At 40.6% G+C, this 26743-nt stretch overlaps 1 protein-coding gene across 1 annotated transcript in view; it reads left to right on the top strand.

The window, feature by feature from the left end:
- NBEA (neurobeachin) overlaps positions 1-26743 on the top strand; it is a 4581458-nt gene that overhangs the window by 891642 nt on the left and 3663073 nt on the right. Inside the window, exons 10-11 of the mRNA XM_044072852.1 lie at positions 13840-14821; positions 16157-16317. Coding sequence (XP_043928787.1) covers positions 13840-14821; positions 16157-16317 — 1143 coding nt within the window. The remainder of the gene's footprint in view (positions 1-13839; positions 14822-16156; positions 16318-26743) is intronic.

The following is a 26743-nucleotide window of genomic DNA, read 5'->3' as shown; positions in this document are numbered from 1 at the left end:
CAACAGTAGCAAACTTGTATGACAACCGACAGTCAGCAACAGGGTGGGCTCTCAGTTACCATTGGCTTTACCTTGTAGTAAGAATGTCAAGTTTGTACAAGATGCTGTTCTAAGGAATTGGAATGTTTAAATGGTAGATTCGATTAGGAATGTGATAGGGAATTGTCCCAGATACGTGTATAACAACATGAAGACATTGAAACAACAACTTTGTTTTCCCAACCTTAGCATTTGTGACAACTTGGCTATGAATAATTTTGATTACCGCACTAGGAAGTGTGGCCATTGCCACCAGTGCCAGTTTGTAGATGAATCTGGGTTTTTTCGGAATCCCAACACTGGTAAACTCTGGGACATTAGATGTATGTCTAGTTGTGGGACTAGGAACATTGTCTACGTTGCCTGTTGTCGGGTATGTTTCCACTTTTACATAGCTAAGAGCAATAGGTCTCTACGAGAGAGAATACGAGACCATCACTACTGTTGGGTCAGGGGTGATACGTGCAGTGCGTTGGCTAAACACGTGTTGAGCTAGGACAATGACCATCATTTTCAATTTCAAATTTTACAAGTTGTTAACTTAGGACTGAGGGGAGGCGATATTGTCAACCGTATGGAAGAGGCAGAGTTAAAGTGGATACTGCGCATGGGGGCACATAAAGGAAGGGGGCTTAATGAGCAGGTCACATTGAGACCAGTGTTGAAGTCGAGACCCCTTAACGTACATATACACACACATATATATATATATATATATATATATATATATATATACACATACATATATATATATATATATATATATATATATATACATATATATATATATATATATATATATATATATATATATATATATATATACATATATACATACATATACATATACATATACATATACACACACACACACACACACACACACACACACACACACACACATTTTAGAGAGGTGGAAATCCCTACACAAAGCACATGTGCAACTTTGTAGATTGTACAGGCAGTAGCTATGTATAAAATCTGTTTTACTTCAATAAGAGGTTGAGAATATTATGTTTAAGTAGAGTATTTGGACAGCATTGTAGAGTGAAAAGGTTTAAACCGTGTGATGAGCCTGTACAGGACCAGGATTGGTTAAGATGTTCTTTAAGCAGTAGTTTAAAACGACTGAGTTTGTCAGAGAGTTTTATTCGCATGGGGATACTATGCCAGAGTTTAGCAATGCATTGGGAGTACAGAGAGTCTCCTGCAACATTTGACTTATTTGCAAGTAATAAGAATTTATGACTAGAACAGAGGTTACTTGCTGGACATTATGCTAGTAAAAAATTTTGTAGTGTAGGGCATTATTTTCTGGATGATGAATGAATGTGAGTGCTGCAGTTAGTTGTGAATATATATGTTAGGCAGTTGTGCAGTTCAAGCCAGTTTAGTTGTTTTAAGCTAAGGCGATGGCAGGTTTGTGGCAAATTTAGCTATTTTATTGCAACAGTAGACAAGTTTTTTTTAAGTATTGTTTATGTTTAGTAGGATAGGAGTGGCACATAGAGTTTGGCAGTAAGAAGGTGATGCCTAGACTTTTTCTTGCATATCAAAGAGTTGCATTGTGTCTTTGTGGATTTAGAGAAAGCATATGACAGGGTGCCTAGAGAGGAGTTGTGGTATTGTATGAGGAAGTCGGGAGTGTCAGAGATGTATGTACGAGTGGTACAGGATATGTACGGGGGTAGTGTGACAGCGGTGAGGTCTGCGCTGGGAGTGACTGATGCATTTAAGGTGGAGGTGGGATTACATCAAGGATCAGCTCTGAGCCCTTTCTTATTTGCAATGGTGATTGACAGGTTGACAGACAACGAGTACCTGTGGACTATGATGTTTGCAGATGACATTGTTATCTGTAGTGAGAGTAGGGAACAGGTGGAGGAGACCCTGGAGAGGTGGATATATGCTCTAGAGAAGAGGAATGAAGGTCAGCAGGACTAAAACAGAATATGTGTGTGTGAATGAGAGGGAGGATAAGAGGAATGGTGAGGATGCAGGGAGGAGAAGTGGCGAAATTGGATGAGTTTAAGTACTTAGGATCAATAGTTCAGAGTAATGTGGAAGAGAGGTGAAGAAGAGAGTACAGGCAGGATGGAGTGGGTGGAGAAGAGTGTCAGGAGTGATTTGTGACAGACTAGTACCAATAAGAGTGAAAGGAAAGGTCTACAAGAGGGTAGTGAGACCAGCTATGTTATATGGGTTGGAGACCGTGGCATTGACAAAAAGGCAGGAGTCAGAGCTTGACGTGGCAGAGTTGAAGATGTTAAGATTTGCACGGGGTGTGACGAGGATGGACAGGATTAGGAATAAGTATATTAGAGGGTCAGCCAGGTTGGAAGGTTTGGAGACAAAGCCAGAGAGGTAAGATTACGTTGGTTTGGACAAGTGCTGAGGAGGGATGCAGAGTATATTTGGAAAAAGCTGCTAAGGATGAAGCTGCCAGGTAACAGGAAAAGATGAAGGCCTAAGTTAAGGTTTATGGATGTGGTGAGAGAGGACATGCAGGTGGTTGGTATGATAGAGCAAGATGCAGAGGACAGGAAGAAATGGAAACAGTTGATCTGCTGCGGCGACCCCTAACGGGAGCAGCCGAAAGAAGATCTGTAAGGAATCCATTGATCCTCTAAAGGCAGCCTAGTTGCTGGTGTGTAGTATTTAATGGTGTGCAGCATATGGTTCATAGGTATGTACTAGGCTATCGGCCCGAGGGCCAACGTAAGCCTAGCCAACAAGGTTCCCTGGCTTACGCCACCCAAAGAAGTTATTTTCCTGTGCCACTGTCGAGCAGAGACACAGAGGAAATATACCCCGGGTATCACTTATTTCCCATCCACTCATCAAGATTTTTCTTGAAGAGTGCTAATGAAGAACTTTGCTTGACATAGATGGGTAGCCTGTTAGAGTATGGGAAGTCTCTGGGACAGGAATCTATCCCTCCAGCATGTCCTGTTATTTGTGGTGACAAGGTTTAGGTCCCTAGACCGTGTAGCTCAGAGGGAATGGGATTTCTTTAGGTGTAGCATGTCCAACAGCTCTGGGTTTGGCATAGCTTTATATGTTAGGCAGAGAGCACCTTGGAGTAGGTGATATGCTACAGAGTAAAGCTGGAGCTTTTTTACGACTGTCAGTGTAGGGCATCTGTTTGAGGCCAGTAATCCTCTTTGTGAGGTACTTCTGTGGCCTTTCCAGCTGCTGCAGCTGTCTTCTGAGGTACATTCCAAAAGGGGCGTTGTACTCTATAATGCGTTTAATGAGTGTCGAGTAGAGGGGAACAATTACCTCTTTTTTCCTGGATGAGAACCCTTTTATGATGAGGTGTGCCACGCAGAAGGACTTCCTGACTGCTGTGGCGATGTGACTATCAAAGGACAGACTACTGTCCACCTGTGTCCCAAGGTCTCTTATCACACATTCGGTGTTAAGTAGACTGCTGTCTATGTAGTAGTTCATGGGTACAGAGATTTTACCAAAGGGGATGACCATGCACTTTTTGGCATTGAGCTGGAGGCCATGGCTCTAACACCAGGCATCTGTCTCAACGAGGCCCTTCTGTAGGATTTCCAGTCATCTGTGAACTTCATTAGCCAGAGGCCCTCTGTGTTGGCCTGTACTTCAGAGAAGTAGATACCAAACAGAAGAGGTCCCAGGACTGAACCCTGTGGTACTTCACTTGTCACTGGTTTGAGGTCACTGGTTTGTGGTCAGATTTGGAGTGTGCAACGTTTACAGTGTGGGTTCTGTCGGTGAGTCAGTTGGCAACCCATCTTGTGACTTAGGGATTTATAATTAGTTTATTGATTTTAGCTATAATTCCAGAATGGGGGATGGTGTCGAAAGCCATGGCGAGATCAAGATAGGCTGTGTGAACCACATTACCCTCATCTACGGCTTTGGTGACCGCCTCAAAGTCGATCAGGTTCAGTAGGCATGATCTGCATTTCACAAACCCGAACTGGGTGGGATCCAGAGTTTGGAGGTTACCAGTGTCTTTGTTTAGGAGTTCCATGATGATACGTTCCATGGCATTGCAGACCAGGCTCGTCAGGCTAATAGGGCAATAGTTCCCAGGATCAGTGGTGCATCCCCCTTTGTGGAGTGGGATAACTGTTGCTGTATGCCATTCAGTGGGCACAAAGCCTGATGTGAGGCTATGATTAAACATGGTGCTTAAGTGGGGAGCCAGTTTGTTCTGAAGTTCATGTAAAATGCAGCCTGGGATGTTGTCCGGTCCCATGGATGCTGTGTTTTTGGCTTTAGAGAGTGCAGCTTTTACCTGCGTAGTTGTGACTACAGGGACTCTGCATTCGTCCTGTATAGATATGGGCCCTTTAGGGGGTGAGGGGGGGGGGGTAAAGAAAGCACTGAAGCTATCTGCTAGGATGTTGGCAATATCAGTTGGCTCTGTAATTTTCGTGCCATTGTGCTATACCTCAGAGCAGATTTGGGTGTTGCCATTGAGATTCTTGACATAGCTATAGAATGCCTTGTGGTTGTCCTTAGAATCAGTGGTGATTTTGTTTTCATAGCTAGCTTTGGAGGATCTTATAAGGGATCTCAGCTTCTTACCAAGGCTGACCAGGGAGCTCCTCCACTCATGGGATTTTACTCTTGTTTGCAACAATTTCTTCCTTCTGTTGTACAGTTTGTTTATGGCAGGGGACCACCAGATTGGCTTCCTTTTTTTGGAGGATAGCACGATCCATGCACTCATGTAAGTGCTTAGAGTGTGCATTTGTGTAGGATTCAGCAGTCGTAACTGTATTGCCCATCTGCATGGGTGTCATGAAGTTCACCACTTCTGTCTTAAGAAGCATGAAATTGGCTTTGTAGAAATTTTTTACCATGTTTTCCTTAATGGAGAGTGGGGGTGGGATGTGGATATAAAGGGTGATCAGGTGTGGAACACCGGTCACTCATGTTGGTAATGACTAGGTTTAGGATATTGTTGCCCCAGGTGGGGATGTGGAGAAGTTGATCCAGGGCATTGGAGTTTATGAATCCCAGAAAGTGCTGCGTGAAGGATATGGTACACGAGTAGTTTTCCCAGTTAATGGTGGGGTAGTTGAAATCGCCCATTATTAGGGTGTTTGGTTGAACCCTGATATTTTCCAGTACATCAAGAAAAGAGGAGTGGGAATCTTGGGGCATGGTGGGGGATCTGTAGCAAGCTACAATCTGGATTGCAGTTTTGCCCAGAGTTATTTGCACTTGGATAACCTTGGATGCATTATTCCGAGCAACTAGCCAGGAGGTGTGGATATCCTTCATGAATATGGACATACCTCCACCTTTGGTGTTCTGGTCCAGGTTACATGGCCGAAAAGTGTGGTATGAGTTACAGCCTGGTAGTGCAGGGGTGCTCTCTGGAGCCTTGAACTAGGTCTCAGTCACAGATATCGATGTTCTCCAATTTAAGGAGTGCCTCAAGTGAGTGCATTTTGAGATTTAGACTTCTAACATTGAGTAGTATTACCCTCAGTTTTGCTTGCCTGTTCCTGTTATGGTGGTGAATTTGTCATTTGTACCTTGCCTAAAATAGGCACTATAGGGGTGGAAAGAACCTTAGCCAGTATCCAGAATCCCATAGGTGACAGGTGCAGGCCATCTCTGGCAAAGCATCGTGGCCTGTCTACCATGTCAGATACTGGATCCCCCCAGAATGACACTAGAAGCTCAGCCAATTGTTAAAGTCAATCATTTTGTCCTTGTACTGCGGTATCAATCTGAGCGATGGCAGAATGCTACTCAGTGCTAGGGTCATACCTGCCTGGGCTACAAGATTGGAGAGCTCTTCCATGTCTCTTTTCATGTAGTCCAGGAAGTACATCTCCGGTCGTTCACACCATAAGAGTCATATTTGTACTTTTTGTGTAGTGACCTGAGTGCGTGGGTTATGTGGCAGATCCTGGCACCCAACAGACAGCTGACAGTAACCTTCTCCTTGTTTAGCCTAGTGAGTAGGACATCAGTGTGCCCGACTATAGAGTCACATATGACTAGTGTGTTGGATACATTGTTTTGCCTTATTGGCTGTGGTTGAGTGGCACACAGTCTGTGGGCTGTGTGTCATTTGGGTTGTGTTGGGGGTTGGAAGTTACTTGCATTGCTGCTTTGGAGGTCTTTGTTGCTTGGGCAGATTATTATTGAGAGCCTTTGCGAATGTTTTTGTGTTTCTATGCGTGGATTTTGGTGGTGTAGATTTAGTGAGACTATGTGATAAGTGTGATGTGCTGCAAGTGTTTACCTTCTCCTCTTGAATGTCAAGTTTGGTCTTGGTTGGAGAGAGCTTTACCTCCAGTTTGGCTAGTCAAGTGCATCTCTCACAGGTTGTAGTGTTGGGTGGTAGGAGGAGAGGGTTGTCTGTGTACATGAGGCAATTTCTACATTGCCCCATGATGCCCAGATTAATCAGATAGACGGGAGAGAACACTGGCAGCTGACCCTTGGACATGCCTGAATAAAAAAAGCTATTTTCCTCTAGATAAGTGAGAAAAGAGAGTACAAGAGCTGTTTTTCTGTAAGCAAGTAAGAAAAGAAAGTGCAAAAACTGCTTTCCTCTAGGTAATGAGGATGATTTAGTGCTATAGTAATTAGTAGCTTATTTAGTGCTTACAACAAGTTCTGAACAAGTGCTGAGCATGAATAAGCAAATTCAAGTGCTAAAACTAAGAATCTGTATCTGCACTAGACTAGTTACAAGAAAGAAATAACTGCAAATGTAGGCTTTCAAATCAGAAAGTTGAGAGAGATGGAAAAGATTGCCCAGACATCCAATAACTACAATTTCTGGGACAGAACCACTCATGTGGTAGACAGGTCACCTAGTGCTTACCACTCCCACTGACAAGCTAGAAGGCTTGTGGGGGGGGCTCAGAAGCTTACATACAGTCCTGGATGCAGTAAATCTGTAACTGGACTACACTAGTTACAGGAAAGGTAGAAAACGGACTTGCTTTTCTGTGAAAAAAAAAAAAAACTAGCTAGAACAGCAGTAAAAACAATTCAAACGCAGTGCAAGCTAGCACATGAGTATGCAGCAATATTAGACCAAACACAGTTTAAAAAATGCAATTAAATAAAAAATTACTAAAACCAAGTGTAGGAGTGTATTGGGTAGAATGTGGTAAAGAGATGGGACTGGGGTGTGTGTCCCAGATCAAATCCACAGTGCAGCGGGCAACTGCAAAAGCCACCAAATTTAAAGAACAAACCAGAGATAGGGAGGGTGGATGAGACAAAATACTTTGAGATCTGAAAAACTATACAGTGAACCAAAATAACAGTGCACAACTCTGAATAAAATTAGTCCAGCAACAATTTACAGTACACAATTCTGAAGAACCAAAAAATATACTTAGCTCTGTATATTTCCAGATAAGAGTTCTGGTAGACAGGTTCCAGCAATGATATGCAGGCTATTAACTAACAGGGTCTATTATTATGCAAGTAATGGTGGTCATATTTGAGATTCCAGATATTACTAGAGCTCTTTACTGATGTAACAAGCAGTCATGCTATTATCTGTATTTACAGTTATTTCTGTCACGTACTTTAATGTTAGTGCATCATTGCCAGATATGGTCCACTAATATGAGGTTTTCATTGCAGAAGCTTTACGCCTGCACTGGTTAAAGGTTTGACATAAATGCTGCCATATAAGTACCCAAGTTAAGCATAACGAGTTCTACCCACACGAGTTTATAACTGTACAAACATTAGATGAAATCTTTTAATATCAATGTCCAGTAGAGAAAGAAACTAGTACAACCAATGTGTCACAGGTATGCTGCCCAGATGAAAGGTGCGATTCTGCAGTACTTTTAGGATTAAAAAAAGGAATCAATACTCCTATGCAGAGCACAATGAAAGGCAAAACTAAGGAAATGTGAGAAAAGATGAATTCTGTAGTCCAAGAGGACAACAAAAAAATAGGTGCTTCGATTGACATGCAACCGAGAAGAAAAAAACTGTACAGCCAGAGTTGCTAGGCATAGATGACAATTTTGTTCCATTAAGGATGCTTCTATTGCTTGGTGCCCTCTGGAAAGCTGCACAAGACAGTTTTCAATTTCAGTACCTTGGCAGAGACTTTTTTTTTATTTGAATACCACTAAATGTATATGTAACAATGTAGATTCCAATATAGTTCTGTCAGAAATACATTACAAAAGTTGCATTCCCTTACACTCCTTTATTAAGATAAAGGGACAATTACTAGATTGCATAACAATATTTTGGCAAAAGAAATGAGACTTCTATAGGCAAGCTATAAAAATTGTCTGAATAATGGAAACAAATTAAGTGCATTACATAAGCCCTTTATGATGTATTTATATAACATGGTACAATAAGCTAGTGCACAAATATGTTCAGTATAGTTTGTATTGGTGCAGCATCATAGAAAGCCAAAGCCAAGATGTTCATGCAAAATACAAAATGTGGCAATGTTTAAAGCCACTTTTCCATGTTTGATTGACAGTGTTTCTAATTCCAGAGTGCTAAAACTTTGTGTGGCAAAATTAGGATATTTTCCAATAATGAAAGGGTTGGTTTTAACTTGCCTTTAGCACACTGCATGAAAATTAAAAAGGTGGCATTATCAATTGCTTTACACACAGAAGAAAGAATTTATACTTAAGTTAACTTATTTTCATTGTATATTGTTATAGAATTTTATATGGAATTTTTAGAAAAAAAAGTAGTGCGTACTATGGATTAGTTGATTTTAGTCACATTTAATGGAAGACAGTATTTTAAGCAAAGATATGTTCTGATGAAGTCCAGGGTGGATACCAGTTGGACAAAAGCACTCAACTGTGATTAATTTTTTGGGGTACTTAAGTATTAACGCAACCAGGTTGGCATACTTTAGCAACGGAAGTGGTAGTTTACATAAAAACAAACATGGCCACTTCTACTTGGCTGAGAAGCTATCTGACTATAGTAGTTTATTTTTCGATAACAAAATCCACTTCTTATGTATTATGCAAATTACAAATTATTTACTTATGTATTTATTTACAGTTTGTTTACCGGGAAAGTGCATTTAGTCTAAAAGAGCCCATTTTCAATAGAGGCCCGGGGAGAAAAGCTACTTGTACAGTTACACAATTGTAGATTAACAAATACACACACGTTACATAGTTTAAGAAAAAAACACATGCAATGAAGGTAAAACAAACAAAACAAAAATCTCTTAAAAATCATAGCATAACATGCCCTATCAGAGCATCCAAAGGCAGCATCAACAATAACAAGTTGATTAAGCATAGTATAAAACAGTTGAGGAATGTGTCTCTCAAACCATATCTATGAATTATAGAGTAACAAGGCATACAGGGCTACAAGTCTTACAAATATACGAGTATGTAAGAAATAACAGGGAGTGAATAACACAGGAAAGGGAAAAGGTAGATAAGAATAAGAGATCAAAGTGTTAGGATCGAGTTGAGAGAATGGAAGGTAGGGAAATAGGTGTGCAGTTGAGGGAAGTCAGGTAGGGTGAGAGCAGGAGTATTCCCAGTGACAGGAGAGGTGGGAATGGAGCAAGGTCTGAAAGGTAGAGTGGTTGTTGGTGGTACGAATGTGTGGTGGAAGGGAATTCCATAGGCATGCTAGGGAGAAGGATAATAGAAGTTTGCCTGGAGCACCTGCAGGTTTGTGCACTATGAGCAAGTTCAGATTGTTGGACCCGAGTAGTCCATCAGGCTAATACATTTTGAGAGTGAAGGGAAGGGAGGGGCAGTAAGTGGGTTTGAAGATGAGTTTATGTGCATCAGTTAGTTGGATGTAAGAGATAGTTGGGCAGTTCTAGCCAGTTCAGTTTGTGGAGGGCATTGCAGTGGTGAGAGGAGGATTTGGATCCAGTAGCAAACTGAAAATTTGTTGTAGCAGGAAGATAATTTTGTCTTTAGAGAGGACTGAAGATTAGTAAGGAGAGGAGCTCCATACAAGAGGGAGGGAATGAGGTAGGTGGTCGAGAGGATATGCTTGCCTGAGAGAGTAAGACGACTGTGGTGATAAAGCATGCCTAGCTTGTGGTGGATTTTCTGAATATTAGTTTGTAGATGAATATCACATTTAATTGTTCATGAATAAGGACACCTAGAAGCTTTTTATGGGGGACGATTTTGATAGAAGCTTTGTTTTGGCTAGTTATGGAGAAAGAATTGTTATCTATTCTGGTACTTCTAGGTAAATATCATAACTTTGGTTTTAGATCCATTGAGTGCTAGGTGATTAACATCCAGCGCTCTGTAGAAGAGAAGGCTTCTTGAGTTAATTTCATGAGTTTGGGGAGGGAATCAGAGAAGATGATCATAGAATCATCTGCGTATTGGACACGTTTAGCATTTGGGATACACTGATGGTAGTCTTATGAATATGTTAAACAGTAAAAGATCCAATACAGAATCCCATGGTATACCTGTCATTAAGGAAGGAGGATGTGCAGTTTTTCCACTTGACAGCTTGTTGCCCATCAGAGAGGTAACTGAAGAACCAGCTGACAGAGGAGGTGGATAGATTGAGATGAGAGAATCTGGACAAGAGGAGATTGTGCGAAACAGTATCAAAAGCCTTCGGATAAGTCTAGGAGTATAGATACTATATTGCCAAGAGTCGAGTGTGTGATTGACTGTTTCGTGGAAGGAGAGGAGAGTGGTGGTGGTGCTGTGTCCAGGTATAAATCAATGCTGTGTGGGGGTTAGCAGCTGACGGTTTAAGAGGTAGAGTAGGAGATGTAGGTGAATATATTTTTCAAGAATTTTAGAGATGGGGGAATATGATGGCTATTGGCCAGAAATTAGAGAGGTCAGTGTTGTTGCCCCCTTTGTGAAGGGGAATAATAAGGCTTTTTTCTAGAGTAGAGGATCATTTGGTTCTTGAAGTGACTGATTTATTAGGATGGAGATGGGCAAGGCTATGCCATCGGCAGCTACTCTGAGGAAGTAAAATGGAAGGTCATCAAGGGCATTTGAGCATGGTTTAAAAATTTTTGTAGAAGTGTATGAAAATAGATAGACAAAATAGGTACACATTTAGGAAAGTATAATTTTATTGGATAGGATGCAATCTTTCGAACAGAAATAGATTCATAGGCAAATACTAGGCTAATGGCCCTAGAACCAATGCTAGCCTAGCCCAATAGTGTTCCCAGTCATCTGGCTTACCAGACGTTAGTTACCTGTGCCCCTATCTAGCAATGCGAGTGACGTGATTCCCCGGGGAGAATTTCCTATTTCCCATCCACACATCAAGATTTCTTTTGAAGATGGCCAGTGAGGTGCTCTGCTTGACGTGAATGGGGAGTTTATTCCAGAGTACTGGAAGTCTCTGGGTTAGGAACCTATCCCTCCAGCAGGTTCTGTTTAATGTAGTGATAAGGTTGAGGTCTTTGGAACGAGTAGCATGGAGGGATTGGGAGTTTTTTTACATGAAGCATGTCTAGCAAAACAGAGTCAGACATGGCTCTGTATGTCTAGCAGAGATCGCCTCTAAGTAGGCGATATGAGACTGAGTAAAATTGAAGTTTAAGTCTATCTGCATAAAGCACGTGTTTTAGTGCAAATGAAATAAAATGCAATGAAAACTGACGCAACTAATCGCTTTGCTGTTTTTTCTTTGGTGGAAATTTTAGGGCTCACTCTTTCAATATAGTTTCAAAACAGTCTTTCTTTGCAGCTTGAGCTTCATGCCAAATGAATTCGGCTAGGTAAGATTTTAGATGGTGGCGGGCTATACCTCGGTTTTTTTATTTCTACATTTGATGGAGCCCCACATACGTTTTACACCATATGTGTGTTCACTTTTCCATGTAGGAAATCAGCTTCTTCAAAGTCACTTGTCTGGTAAGCTCCTCAACAATCCGAATAAATTATACTGCCTCTTTAATGTCTGATTTTCTGCATTAGAGTAGCAGCCCTTCTGTTAGGTACAGTAAACAAGGAAAGTTTCTTTTGTTTCTCAGCATATACCACCAAACATCCATTGGTGGGTTAGTACACGCCCTGCATTCATTTTTTATCCTAGTAAACACAGAATTTTGTCAACTTCAATGATGAGTCCTGGACCACCTATTTTCTTTCTTTTCCCTCCATTACAAGAATGCAAATCTCTCTCGGGTAATTGTTCGAGTCTATGACAGTTTTATCGGCCATATCCAGTTCTTCACAAAATTGAATTGATGTCAATTCCTTGCACCCAGCAAATCGTACGGCTGTTGTATAGGAAATTCGACTGCCTTCAAACCAATTTTCAGTTCGCATTCCCACGCTGGTTGCAGTTCTCTATTTCCAAAACACCTGTTTTCCGAAGTATAATTTCATGGGATGCAAATTACTAAATTTCGGACTGTCCCGCAAAATACTGTACTACTGCAATAATTTGATTGCACCTTTTTCATTAACAGGCAAATCCCACAGATGCATATTGGGAAGAAATGTTTATAAAGAAAAAGTAGAGAAGACTAACAAATCAGATTTTACAAAATAAAGTTAAAAAATTTCAAGGCACATGAAGGATTGACAGAATATGGCAATGACGAGTAGTTTGTCCATAATGTCAAGAATTATGACAGATTTGGCACCTGGTTGCATTAATAATAAGCAAGTACCATTTTTGTTTTTTTTTGTTTTTTTGTTTATTTTTCCCATTATCTTAACTGCTTTATTTTGATTAGTTTTGCGGTTCTGCCAACTTGCATTTTTTTTTTGAAATTCTGGTGACTATCACACAAGTTTTGCTCGTGTTTGGAATTATGCACTGGGAAATACCAAATGGATTAATGTGGTTTCTCAAAATGTATTGCTGACTAGCGATCCTTGGATCTCTTACCAATCACAGCCTTCCAAGCTGCAAGTCCGCAAGTATGCTTCATGGATTTGAACTTAAAAATTTACATATGACTTGGAATTAATTAAAAAGGGGGAGTATCAGGGTGTGGGAATTAGCATTCTTACTTAAACTAATGGAAGTACAACCAAATACAGAGCACAAAAACCAGTAAATAGAACACAAATAGGATCCAAATAGATGCAGGTGGAAACGCCAAAAAATCAAAAGTGCTGAAACACAGGACAAGTTTATTGTAGTGAAGCGCTTTTCGTCTGTGTGGTACACAGACTTCCTCAGACAAAATGCATTAATCAATCACAGCTTTTATACATTCCTAAATTCCCTAATTGACTGGGAACAAAGGCAATCAGTGTAAACAAAATTATTAAAGGTCAATGCTACCAACACATAACCAACTTTAAAAATTCAAAACATTATAAATGAATATGTGTATTTAAAAGTAGCCATAGTTTAAAAATAGCTACACTTGAAAAATAATAATAATGATAAAATTATGTTAAAAGTAGGCTGCTTAGTAAACTTACAAAAGCAATTCCAAAAACAGGCTCAGCCACAAGCACAACAATCAGTTAACCCCACACATTAAACCTGTTTCTTAATGTTCTTAATTTTATATATCCTTGGAGACATATATAGGTATGTAAACAAGTGTATAAGCAGAAAACACTCTAAATATGCGTCAATTTATGTAAAAATGCATCAATTTATATAAATAATATACACAAGTACGTATATATAAATTTAAAGTGTATACAGGAATAGTTGTGCATAAATAAATCATACATTCATTTTCATACTATCTCTAATATTACTACCTATGTGGAGATGTATGAACTATCTTAATAAGTTCCTCAGTTTAAGTAAAGAACTGATGGAATAACCCTCGTTTAATCCAGGGAAAGCGTAGGCATTGAGTCTAATCTGCCATCTCAGTTCTAAAAGCTTCAACTAGAACAGACAGTAAGGAGGAGCGAGAGGTTGCAGAACCGGAAGGCACAGTCAAACGGTGGGGGGACTACCACCCCCACCGTCCAGCCACCGGTTTTTCACCAGCCACCGGTTTTTCACGATGCCACCAGGCAGGGAGCCATCCCCAAGTCACGCAACAATTACTATCAACAGAACAAAAGGAACTACCAGAGACCCAGACAACAAAGACTGTAACTGTGACTCCTGTCAGCACTTTCCCTTCTAACACCCGAGAAGGGATTACAGTTACCGGTAATGCTGACATGGAACACTATGGCTTCATTGGAGTAGATCATCCACTAATTACAGGACTGTACAATATTAATAGCATTGATGAGACACAAGAGGTAGATTTTGTACACATGAGGAAACCTGTTATGACTACTAACTGTTTAGGTGACTTCAATATATATAACTTCTCGTCTGTACCTATTCCTAAAGAACTAGCTGACCTTCTAGCTAAAGGTCACACCTATGTACCGCAGCATAAATCAGATTTGGTTGACAATATTCTTGCTATTAAAATGTACAGTCGTAAACTTAATTTTAACTTAATGTTTGGAAGTAACACCAACAGTGCTACTAGTAATCCATACAGGGTACCTAGTACCTTCAATCCACCCCTTCTCCCTATCATTCAGTGTTTTGAAAATATGTGTGAACTGGATCTTAGACAGAATTATAAATTACTGCCCCAACATGAAAAGACAAATGTTCTTAAAAAGGAACAGGAACTACTCGAGTTTGTTAAGATGTACAGTTTACGCATTTGTAAACCAGATAAGGGAGGGGGGGCTGTTGTGTTTGACAAGGTGGATTATTTCGACCGTATGCTTAATTTGTTAGACAATGACTCTTACGCTTTGAGTTCAAGATCTGAAATTAACAAAGCTTATTCTACCATTAAAAATAGTCTTAATGAAATGTTCCTTGAGGGTCGACTCCAACAAGAACAGTATAATTACCTATCTACGTCATATCCTAAGTTCCCTTGTCTTTTCGGGACCCCAAAAATACATAAGGACCTTCATAATCCACCTATGCGTCCACTAGTTGACGGACGCGGATCCCCTACATATGCTTGTGCCAAACTAGTAGATTCTATATTACAAAAATATTTGACACAAGAAGAACAAATTTGTAAAGACTCGTGGACCTTTTTGGCAAAGATAGGTGAAATTACCTTTGACCCTAACCTCAATTTCCTTACCATCGACGTCAAAGACCTTTACACCTGTATACCCCTAGAATTGGCCAGCGATTGGGTAGGCATCACCCTTAAGAAGAAATCAGCACCTGCTGCAGAGATATCCCTAGTGCTTGAACTCCTTGAAATTATTTTATACAACAACTATTTTTTACTGGGAGATCATTTTTACTTACAAACTAAAGGGGTGGCCATGGGCTCACCCTGCGGGGCCAGCCTGGCCAACATGGTCATGTCATACTGGGAACGAGAATATGTGTTTAACAACAGTGAAGTTATGCATAATATTAAGTATTACACTCGTTACCTGGATGACATTTTCATTTTATTTAAGGGTAACGAATCTGAATGCAACTCTCTTTTGGAATTTTTTAATTCCTCCACTGACTTTCTGTCCTTTACTTTTGAATTTAGTAAGAGTGCCATAGCCTATTTAGATATTTGGTTGGCGAAAAACCTTGAATTGGGTAAATATGTAGCCAAGATTTTTAGGAAACCAACGTACTCCAACTCTTTACTACATTACAGCAGTTGCCACCCTAGCTATCAGAAGAGATCTGTGGTTAAGGGGCAGTTAGTTAGGGCTGCACGTATTGCGAGTCTGGACGTTGATTTCCATAATGAGTGTAAATCACTGGTTGACATGTTCCTACATAGAGGGTATCCATCATCCCTTCTTGACAATCTAGTGAGAGAAGTTACTAATAAAAGACTTAGTGGTATGTACCTACCTTTGCTTAAGGTAGATACTGTTGGTGAAAGTACTTCCACTACTACGACTTCCACCCTGGTTATACCCAGTCAGGCTCCCACTAGTAATACATTTAACACTAACACCAGGTTAATCTTGACTTATAGTACTGACAGTTATCTTACATTTGAAATTATTAAAAAGAACTGGAATATTTTTAGGAACAACTTTGCAGTACTAAGTAAGGTAGGGAGTAAACCAGAGATCACTTTTCGGAGGGGCAAGAACTTGAAATCCTTGTTGGAACATAATGATAACACCTCCACTCGAACACCTGGTATGTATAAATGCCAAAATTGTAACCAGTGTAAGCACGTTTTGGAATCCAATAGGTTCAAGGCCAACAACCTTTATTTTAACCTGCGTTGTAGATCCACATGTAATACTCGCATGGTGGTTTACATCGCACAGTGTCAAAAATGCGAAGGGTTCTATGTGGGTAAAACTGAGCGCAGGTTACGAGAAAGGATCTATGAGCATCAATATGCTATAAGTAAGGACAAGCAAGAAAATGCGTTGGCTAAACACATTTCTATGTGTAAAGACCACTTCTTTAAATTTATGGTCATTGACCAGATGTTTGAAAATAAAAGAGGTGCCCCATCCCAGTTACTTCTTGAAGCTTTAGAACTGAGATGGCAGATTAGACTCAATGCCTACGCTTTCCCTGGATTAAACGAGGGTTGTTCCATCAGTTCTTTACTTAAACTGAGGAACTTATTAAGATAGTTCATACATCTCCACATAGGTAGTAATATTAGAGATAGTATGAAAATGAATGTATGATTTATTTATGCACAACTATTCCTGTATACACTTTAAATTTATATATACGTACTTATGTATATTATTTATATAAATTGATGCATTTTTACATAAATTGACGCATATTTAGAGTGTTTTCTGCTTATACACTTGTTTACATACCTATATATGTCTCCAAGGATATATAAAATTAAGAACATTAAGAAACAGGTTTAACGTGTGGGGTTAACTGATTGTTGTGCTTGTGGCTGCGCCTGTTTTTGGAATTGCTTTTGTAAGTTTACTAAGCAGCCTACTTTTAACATAATTTTATCATTATTATTATTTTTCAAGTGTAGCTATTTTTAAACTATGGCTACTTTTAAATACACATTCATTTATAATGTTTTGAATTTTTAAAGTTGGTTATGTGTTGGTAGCATTGACCTTTAATAATTTTGTTTACACTGATTGCCTTTGTTCCCAGTCAATTAGGGAATTTAGGAATGTATAAAAGCTGTGATTGATTAATACATTTTGTCTGAGGAAGTCTGTGTACCACACAGACGAAAAGCGCTTTACTACAATAAACTTGTCCTGTGTTTCAGCACTTTTGATTTTTTGGCGTTTCCACCTGCATCTATTTGGATCCTATTTGTGTTCTATTTAATGGAAGTACAAGTTAGAATAATGCCAGGGACAGTCCTACTGGTGCAGTGCTGATAAGGACAGTCTCACTGACAATGTCAGCTAACTTAGACTTCCAGTTGTTATATAAAAAATCTGTTGGAAACAGAATAATGGACTCATGTAATAGAGTACATTTGCGATAACAGCATTACCTATGCAGATGAATACAATGCAAACCCGCCTAAGCAGATGAACCTGAGAAATGCTTTTTCAAAAACATTAATAAGGCTTAATTTGAAAAGCTCATACAACCTCTGCCACAACTTGCTATGAGGGAAAGGTTAGTCTGTTTTTGATTTCTTGTATTTTGTGTTGCTTTATTGCCATTTTCTATTTTGTATACCATGATTCATTTTCTTTACAATGAGTTTTACTTGCATTCTGCTTTTAATTGCATATTTAAACTACAAAAGAAACCACAGCCATCTCTCGTCAATTGCACAGAAATTAGGGTTTCCTGCTTCATCCCACTCTGGTGCTTTTGTGTTTTTAAAAATTCAACCGTCTTTCTAGTTGCCTGCTTCGTATGTTAACTGGACTACCTATTTCCTTCCCTCTTCCCTTTCACTGGCTATCATCACTCCACTTCAACTATTTAAATTTACTGGCCATCCCACTGTATTCCATAGAACCAGAACACAAGTGCCCACCCCTTCCAATCCATCTTGGTCTTTCAAAATTAGTGGCTATTCACTTAGATATTGAAAGAAGATAACTTACAATTTAGCTAACTGCTTAGTGCACACTGCAGCTCTTAAGATATTAACCCATTCTTCTGTCTTAACTTTCAAAATCTGCAACATCTATTACAAGACCAGAGATTAATGAAGAGCCCACAATCCGCCTCTCAGCAGTCATCTTAGGATTAGTGCCTCCGTTTTGCTCTTGGTGAGACAAGGAGCATAGTAACATTACTTTGTGGGGACTGCGCATCACCTGAAAGCCTAATACTGCTTCATAGGTGCAAGTTACAACATCCCTACAGACCCTTACATCATCTGGGACAAGACTGCGGATCACCAAACAGGCTGTGGCCTGCTTCTCATCTTGGGATTGATTATACTGGCTTGCTTCTGGTGAGAGAAGCAGCAATGGAGCATTGCATCCCAGCAGAGTGAAGTTGTGGTGAGACCAACACTAGTAGTAGTCAGGCAGTATCCATTCAGGTGACTCTCCTCTTTTCATCATTCTTGACAAGTAAATTCTTTTTCAGGAAGTATTGCTTGATTTGCTTCTAACTTCAGAATATCAAAATCCTCAGGTTCTACTTATTAGTTTGGCAGTGCCCTGTACTGCCACAGGGCAATTTCAACTGAAGGTGCCTAATACCTAGCTGCACAAAGGACAGCTAGTCTGCAGTGAGTAGCGCTGCCCCCCCCCCCCAGAGTTACAAACTGGATACTTGTGAAATTACTTCATTTTCTCACTCCAACTGCCTAATAAAAAGGGATTTGTTACCATGGATATGAACGTTCCCACTATCTCTGTTACCAGCTCAATGGATATGGGCATCCTGAGGCTATGTGGAACTCGTCTCATGTTTACTGGCAACCAGTTAATTCTCAAACAAACTGATATAGTATGTGAATGGCGGCATTACACAGTGTGAATGGAGGCAAGGCTCTCACATAAAAGCCCACCTAATGTCAATACGATGGTCAGTAGTACACACGCTGCACCATCGCATAAAATTCAAAGCAGACACAAAGACCCACATACGCTAGGGCACTTAAATGTAACCTTCCTAAACCCCAAAGACCTCCTAGAGGAAGTACACAAGCATCCTCAGCAAACCAAATGTACTCATTCAAACCACCACCTCCATCAACATATAGCCACATCTGATGAAGCCTCTACTTCTAGTGCTATTTCATATAGCAAGCCACCAGAGAATCCAACATTCTAGTCACTGGAGACTCCACTGTGAGGCACTCTGATGTCCCTCTCACCAGGCTGATTAAAGAGAAAGTCAAGGTCAGCTGCTCATCAGGGGCCAGGATCCACCATATTATTCACGCACTCAGGTCAATGGACAACAAGTACCAGTATGACTCGGTCATCGTCCATGTGGGTGTAAATAAACTGAGACACACCTCCCTAGACTATATGACGAGAAACATCATGGAGCTTTTAGTATGCGTGTCCCACGCTAATACGAGCTTAGCACTGATCAGCATTTTACATTCTCCAAGGATGATGCCACAATATGAACAAAAGATGACCATCCTTAATTGGCTTAATTTCTGGTGTCATTCAAAGGGGGTGCAGTATTTGTCAGCATGGAAGGGGATGGTGAACAGACCACCCTGCTTCGCTAGGCATGGTTTGCACCTCTCCCCTCTAGGCTTTCAATTAACTAAAACATTGTCCACCATAGTGTTTTTTTTTTTTAGGAAATGCCAAACTGAAAGTACTTCTAACGCAGCTAATCAAAAGCAAGAAAATCTTTAACAAAAAAAAAAAAAAAGTGTTACTGCTCAATGCTAGGAGCTTAAAACTTTACTCCCTAGAAGCTCTCTTCACCTTAGAGAATGCGGATGTCTGTGCGGTCACAGAGACATGGTTTAAAGTCTTGCAGAGTACACAAACAGTGCAAAGTTATAATGCCTTCCACACATTTAGACCAGGTACTACACAGACAGAGACTGAAGGTAGAGGTGTCTTGATTTACATCAAAAGTAAACATGCCTCATATCTGGTCAAACAGGACAATGTGCTTGAGCTTCTCAACATTCAAATCACCAGAGGCAAAATCCAAAACCACTTCCTTGCAAGCTAAAGGTTTCCCTATGACCCAAGAAACCCATAGCATGTACTTAAAATTATTGGAAACACTCACATCCAACCTATTACCAAACTTATAGGCGACGTTAAATTACCACGCTTTTAACTGGGAATCGTATAGGACACCAAATGTACAGGCACAGAGATTCTTGGCTTTTGTAAACACAATCCCCCTGGAAGAGAGATTGTCAATACACCAACAAAGGGTGCAACCATACTGGATCTGGTCCTCACTAATATGGGAGAGTGCTGCACAACCCCAGGTATAAGGTCTTCTTTGGTAAGGTAAGACCACAAAAAATGGTCTCCTTTGAAGTACAAACACCTGGAACCCTAGCTAACCCTGGAATATTCAGGAACTACTTTAGGGCTAATTTCCTACTATTAAGTACAACCTGGCAAAATGTCATGCTATAAAGCCTGAGAACACTGCTGCCTATGCAGAACTGTTCAAGGAAATCTGAATACAAGCATATTAATAGCTGCGTAGAGGCAGCTGCACCCACTAGAAAAAAGTACAGAACTCAAAAAACAAGCCAACCTGGTGGAATCCCAGTATCAACAGGCTGCATAACAAAAGGAAGAAAATCATGGCAAAAAATTAGGAGTTGCAGAAACCAGCAGGATAAAAGCACTCTCAGCAAAACAACAATGCAGAGAACAAGTAAGGTCTACCAAAGCCAAATTTGAGGTAAATTGGACTTCCCAGGCCAAGGACAACCACAAGGCATTCTTTAGCTATGTCCATAACCACAAAGGCAATGCACAATTGTGTGCAAATCTTATTGTAAATAGAGCCACCTATACTGAGCCAGAAGATATAGTAAAGCTTCTGGCTGACAAATTCAGTTCCAACTTTACCCCTCCCTCAGGAAATACAAAATACAACTCCCCCTGCTATCACTAGGGAACAAGAGCACAATACTCTCCCCCATGGCCAAGAACACTGCATCAATGGGCCCAGACAATATACCAGGGTGCTCCATAAATAGCATGAAACAAGATCTATCAGGCTCTCTGGAATTATTTACTGTAGCCTCCAAACAAGGTTCATGCCTCATGAATGAAGAATAGTCATCTCTCTGCACAAAGCTGGGCCATCTACAGACCCTGGACACTACAGACCCATAGGTCTCACTAGTCTCATATGCAAAGTCATGGAAAGAATTATTATGAAAATTATCTATAATGACATAGGAAACCTCTGGACACGAGGACCCAACCCACTTTCGTTTCACTAAGGGCAGGTCATACTTACTCAACCTGGTGGACTTCTTTGAGAAGATCACCAAAGCAATGGATGAGTGCAAACAGGTTCACACTGCCTACATTGACCTGGCCAAAGCATTTGACAAAATCCCCACTTGGGCATTGTTGACAAACTGAAGAGGTTGGGTACAAACTCTTATGTTACCCAGTGGATAGTGAAATGGCTCACAGACAAGACCCAGGAAGTTAGAACTGGGGAGTCCACATCTACAAGGAGACCAGTCACAAGCAAAGTCCCTCAGGGATTAGTCCTGGGATTGCTCCTATTTAGCACTTACTTCTCTGAAGTAAAGGCCAATGTTAATGGCCTCTGGCTGACTAAATTTGCAGATGATTGAAAATTTGGAACAGTCAATGAATCTCCCACTGACACAAATGGTCTCCAGGAAGGGCTGACACAAGCAAACTGGTGTCACAGCCATGGACTAAAACTAAATGCACAATAGTATTCCTTGAGAAGTCATCTACCCCTGGAAACTATCACATTGACAACACATTTAACAGTTGACCAAGTAGTCAGGAACTTGGGGACACACAGACCATAACCTAGCCTTTGGCCATCACGTATCTACACTATGAGGAAATCATTTTATGTTGTGCAACTTATAAGACAAAGGTTTGGCATCCAAGTCCAAAGTCGTCCTTGTTCCAATGTACTCAGCATTCATCAGAGCTATCATTCAGTACAATGCCCCATTTGGTATGTACCTAACCAGGCATACCCAATAACTGGAATATCCACAGAGGTTCCTTACTGAAAGAATAAAAGGTGCAAGTAACATATCCTAAGCAGACCACTTCAAGGTCCTGTCCCTGTATTCTGTCTCCTACACACTGTTGAGGGGAGATCTATGCCTGGCATACAGGGCATTGTCAGACCTCAACCTGATGGACTTCCTGCATATCCACTAAAACAGCACCAGCATTACCCATTCTAAAGACTTAAACCTTGCCTGTGATATAAATAGGACCTGCTGAGGAGAGAGGTATTTATCCCAAAGACTACCCCTTTTCTGTAACATGATCCCCATTCAGGTGAAGCAGAGTTCCTCCCTAATCCAACTCAAGTATAACATACAACTGGATGGAGAACAGGAAATTCATCCCTTGTTTGGCATCCATGTCTCTGTCTCAAACATGGTTCCTCTCACAGGCCCCTGCTTACACTTATCAAGGGTGCCATAACTTGTCAAAAATTTGGGGTGCATGGCTAGGCTTAAAAAGCCCCTTGCGGTCAATAGCCTGTGCACATCTATGAACCTATAAACTTCCATGTGAATGAGACATTGCTCTACTCTAATATGTTTAAGCAATTTAGTAATCAGAATTTTTAAAACAATCTTGGACACTGATATTAACCACTTTTAACAGAAAAAAATCAACCAACATGTCCTCTGTTGTAACAAAGGCCTTCTATAAATCACAAATCTAACAAAGGGATGACTAGATATAGAGATGGCATTGTCCCCCTTTGTGAAGGGCCTAATGGGATTTGACTAGAGTATTAAAGCACTCTTTGGCATGCATCTGTCCAGACACATGCAGCAACTGGAATGCACAAAGATGCCTTATCAAAAGGCTACAAGGTCTAAGCAATACTTCTACATGGATCACCAAAGCCCTGTCACTTGACCCTGTACCCTACAAACTCCCAAGAGGTGACCTGTGTCTGGCATACAAGGCATCCTCTGACCGAATACTAAAAGACCTGCTGCACATAAACACGTCAAATGGCATTAGTAATACTTGGTCTAGGTATCTAAACCTTTTCTGCAAAAACATTACAGTTAGAGGGGACATGTGTATCTAGCAGAGAATTTCACTGATCTGTTTTACATTGGTGAGGAATCTGTTCCAAAGCACATCCCCGTTCATATTAACCAGCAACTTGGATCTATGGATGGGCAATACAAAACTTACCCCTGGACTGCCCCCTGCACAACTAATAGGTAAAGGATTAAATAGCTACCTCTGTCCATGCATGTGTCACCTTAAATTACCTATAGTATGATCCCAGTTATTCTCACTAGGAGGCTATATATCATCAACCATGGGATGGGTAAAGCCAAACATCCGATGGGATAGGTTAATTCAAGCACCAAAAGGTAAATTAGCTTGGCTTAAAATGGCCCACAAGAGCAGCTAGCCTAGTACTTGCCTATAAACTTAAGTACTGGTGAGCATGCCACTCTCATATGAAAGGAGAATGACAGCAAGATGTACAACAATGTAAGAACTTTTCATAACAGCACATGTTTGAGAGATTACTGTTGCAGTAGTCCTTACTACTGAGACTTGAGCTGCATAAAGCCCAACATCTGGCCCATCTTCGAGTTCAACACCATTCCCCACAGGCCTGGAGGGCACATGCCTGCTACGGACATCAGAACATTCCCTGTATAAAGCATATCTTCCCATGACATTTTAGAACTTTCTTGCCAAGGATGACCACGATAAACCGTAAGCAAAATCCTAAGGATCCTACTCAAACAGGGACATGTGTATACTACCTGGATCAAATACTAAGAAATAAAGTTCCCAATGGCTATGGAGACCTGAACAGACTACAGGTTGTGAAGTGGGATAAATGCACAGGGTTAAGGTATTAACTACAACCCAGAATGTCTGAGAAGTGGGGATAGTGAGATGGAACTATTAAGTCAACTGTGATTTACTCAAATATTTATTATAAGCTCTGATAACTTTTTCATAGTCCTTACTACTAGGAGGATTCTTGGAGCATGGGAGGCTAAGGAGATTGAGAAGGTTGGGCTGCAACAAGCCCTGCAGAATGGCAGCTGCAGCCATCGACTTGAAAGCAATAGTCTAAAGCACCTGGAAGAGGTGCAGCCAGATTTTCTACTCACCCCTCAAAAAGACCACAGCAGCTGCTATTTTCCACTTTCTGTGGTCTTCAACAATCCTTTCCAACTGCTTTCCATTATGGGAGCTGCACAACAAAATGCAAATATTCAGTCACATCTAAGGGGAGAGTAGGGAAGAAAACAATGCTGGACAGACTGCCTGAGGGAAAACCAAGTCATTATTTTCATCATAAGTGTAGAGTTGGTTCTAAGCCTAATCATTTTAAGACTAAAAAGGGCTCTTTGTACATGAGCACAAGTAGCTCTGAAATCTTTCTAGCTGAAATTACAGCCGAAGTAATGCTACTTTCCAGGTCAGAGATCTTATAAAAGAGGTGGTGTCAGAATTTTCAGAACTTGGTTCAAACCCCATGGATGAAGCAAATAGCTTTTTTGTCTTGGATGAAGGCCTCCTTTCAAATGTTAGGCTACAAGGATACTGGCATGCAGGTAATGAAACAGCTAAAAGATGTGCACCTTTATAGGGGCATACACCAGCCTGAACTGAATGACTCATTTAACTACTGCAGAATAAAAGGACATTGATGCTGTGGTGGAGTATTCTTCTTGTGGCACATCAGGGAAAAACCCAATTAACATGGTTAGGATACTAATATGAAAGAGGCTTGCTGGCCTCATAAAATACAGTTAGGGTGTACTCAGAGAACTGGACACAGCAGAGTGTAACCATCCAGGTAATGAGCTGTAATAATTTTAAGATAGGGGTATATCAGAGAGAGTCCTTATCCTGAATTAAGAAGATTGTTTGCAAAGGCAGCACACGAGCCTTCACCCTAGACATCTGAATTAGGAAGGAAAACTGGCGGTCTTGGCAGATTACCCTGGAAAGAAGGGAGACAGAAAGGAATGCACACAGAACACCCTTAGAGGGACATGTGTAAAGCATTCACTGCTCAAATGTATTTGTGGTGCTCTGAAGTGCAGGATTCTAAACCGTTCTGTGGTGCTCTGAAGTGCAGGATTCTAAACCATTTTAAGTTCCATGTAGTTATATAGCAATAACCCACACCTGGGCGTGGGTAATGCTGGATTTACCCACGGTCGGTGTGGTTTGGTCACGAGGGCGTAGCCCAAGTGGTCAAATAAAGCCAACAGTGGGTTAATCCAGCATACCCACACCCAGAAGTGGGTTACTGCTATTATACGACATCATTTAAGAAAAAAAAAAATTACTTTTTTTAAATAATGGCATTGTATAATGCCTCCTTGCTGCCCTTCTGCAGCTGTCTGGTATTCTGCTGCAGTTCGGATATACTACGCATGCAAATGCCTATGCAGTACATCAGAACTGTGGGCAAAAGCAACAGAGAAAGCAAGATCTCCGTTGCTTTTTACAAACTGTTTCGCTATGTTAAATGGATTTATCACAGCGAGACAGCTTTAAAAAAAGCAATGGAGAATCTCAGTTGCTTTTTTTAAAGCTGTCTCGCTATATTAAACTCTTAACATAGTGAGACAGTGTGAAGCAACAGAGATCTTGCGTTCTCCATTGCTGTAAAAAAAGAGTTATAGTAATGGAAAAACTCCGGGCGACCGGACCTTTATCCATTACTATAACTCTGATTTACAACGTGCACGCTGACCAAGCAGCGTGCACATTTTTGAATATTAATGGGAGGGTCATTGTATAATGACTGTTCCATAATGGGTACAGGAAGCTGAAGGCCCTAGGCTTCACCTTCCAGTCTCCCCACCATCATTTGCTATACTGATCCTTCTTATTCTTGGCTTGCCTACCTTTTCCTTGTCTGTGGTTAGTACAACCTTCTCTTTTATGGGCAACTCCTATCATACCTAGCCATCAGGAAGGGAAAAAACTCTCAATGACTGCATAGTCTTCTAGTTTTCCTATTTATATATATTATATATTTTTTAAATACCTCACCAGCGGAGTTCCAAAGGAGTAGCTCCTAACCCAGGGGAGCATTAAGTACCTGCATACTGGCATCCTCTAGTAGGGATGGTAGTCTCAGACATGCTTGTCTCCTGATCACAAACCCTGCAGCTTCCACTCTGGATGTTGGATTCACAGCATTATAACCACATGGTGTCCTTAACCTCATGACTGACTAAAACAGAGGTACACTAATTTTGCCCTCAGATCCCCATCAGACACCTCAGCAATACTTCTCATTTACGTATTTTATGAAAACAATTTGAAACGTGGTGATGCGTGTCTGACGACATAGATCTGTGCACTTTCTTCCCAAATCAAACTAGTACTCTACTTTCCATATCACTGGAATGAGTACTGGGGAAAAGGTACCAGTTCTGATCCATCTGGATCGACCACGGGGTTACTATAAAAGGAATCTGTGGGACGTTTGGATGCTGTAGAGCCTAGCAAACTTCTTAGCAGTAGGGGACTGGCTACTAACTTTGTTGGAAGCTGCTAATACATCCTCTAAAGCTCCCAGGTGTCTGCAAAATATCCCAACTAACATCTAAGCCAACAGGTGAAAAGGTGAAAATTCATGGGCATTCAGGTGCCAAGCAGCTGAAAACACTTCATGTCCTTAAAGGAATCTTTTGGGGGATGCTTTGCCT

Source organism: Protopterus annectens, chromosome 5.part1, assembly GCF_019279795.1.
Source record: "Protopterus annectens isolate FY-2018-M chromosome 5.part1, PAN1.0, whole genome shotgun sequence".
NCBI classification, from domain to species: Eukaryota; Metazoa; Chordata; order Ceratodontiformes; family Protopteridae; genus Protopterus; species Protopterus annectens.
This window is presented reverse-complemented; position numbering and strand designations above follow the sequence as displayed.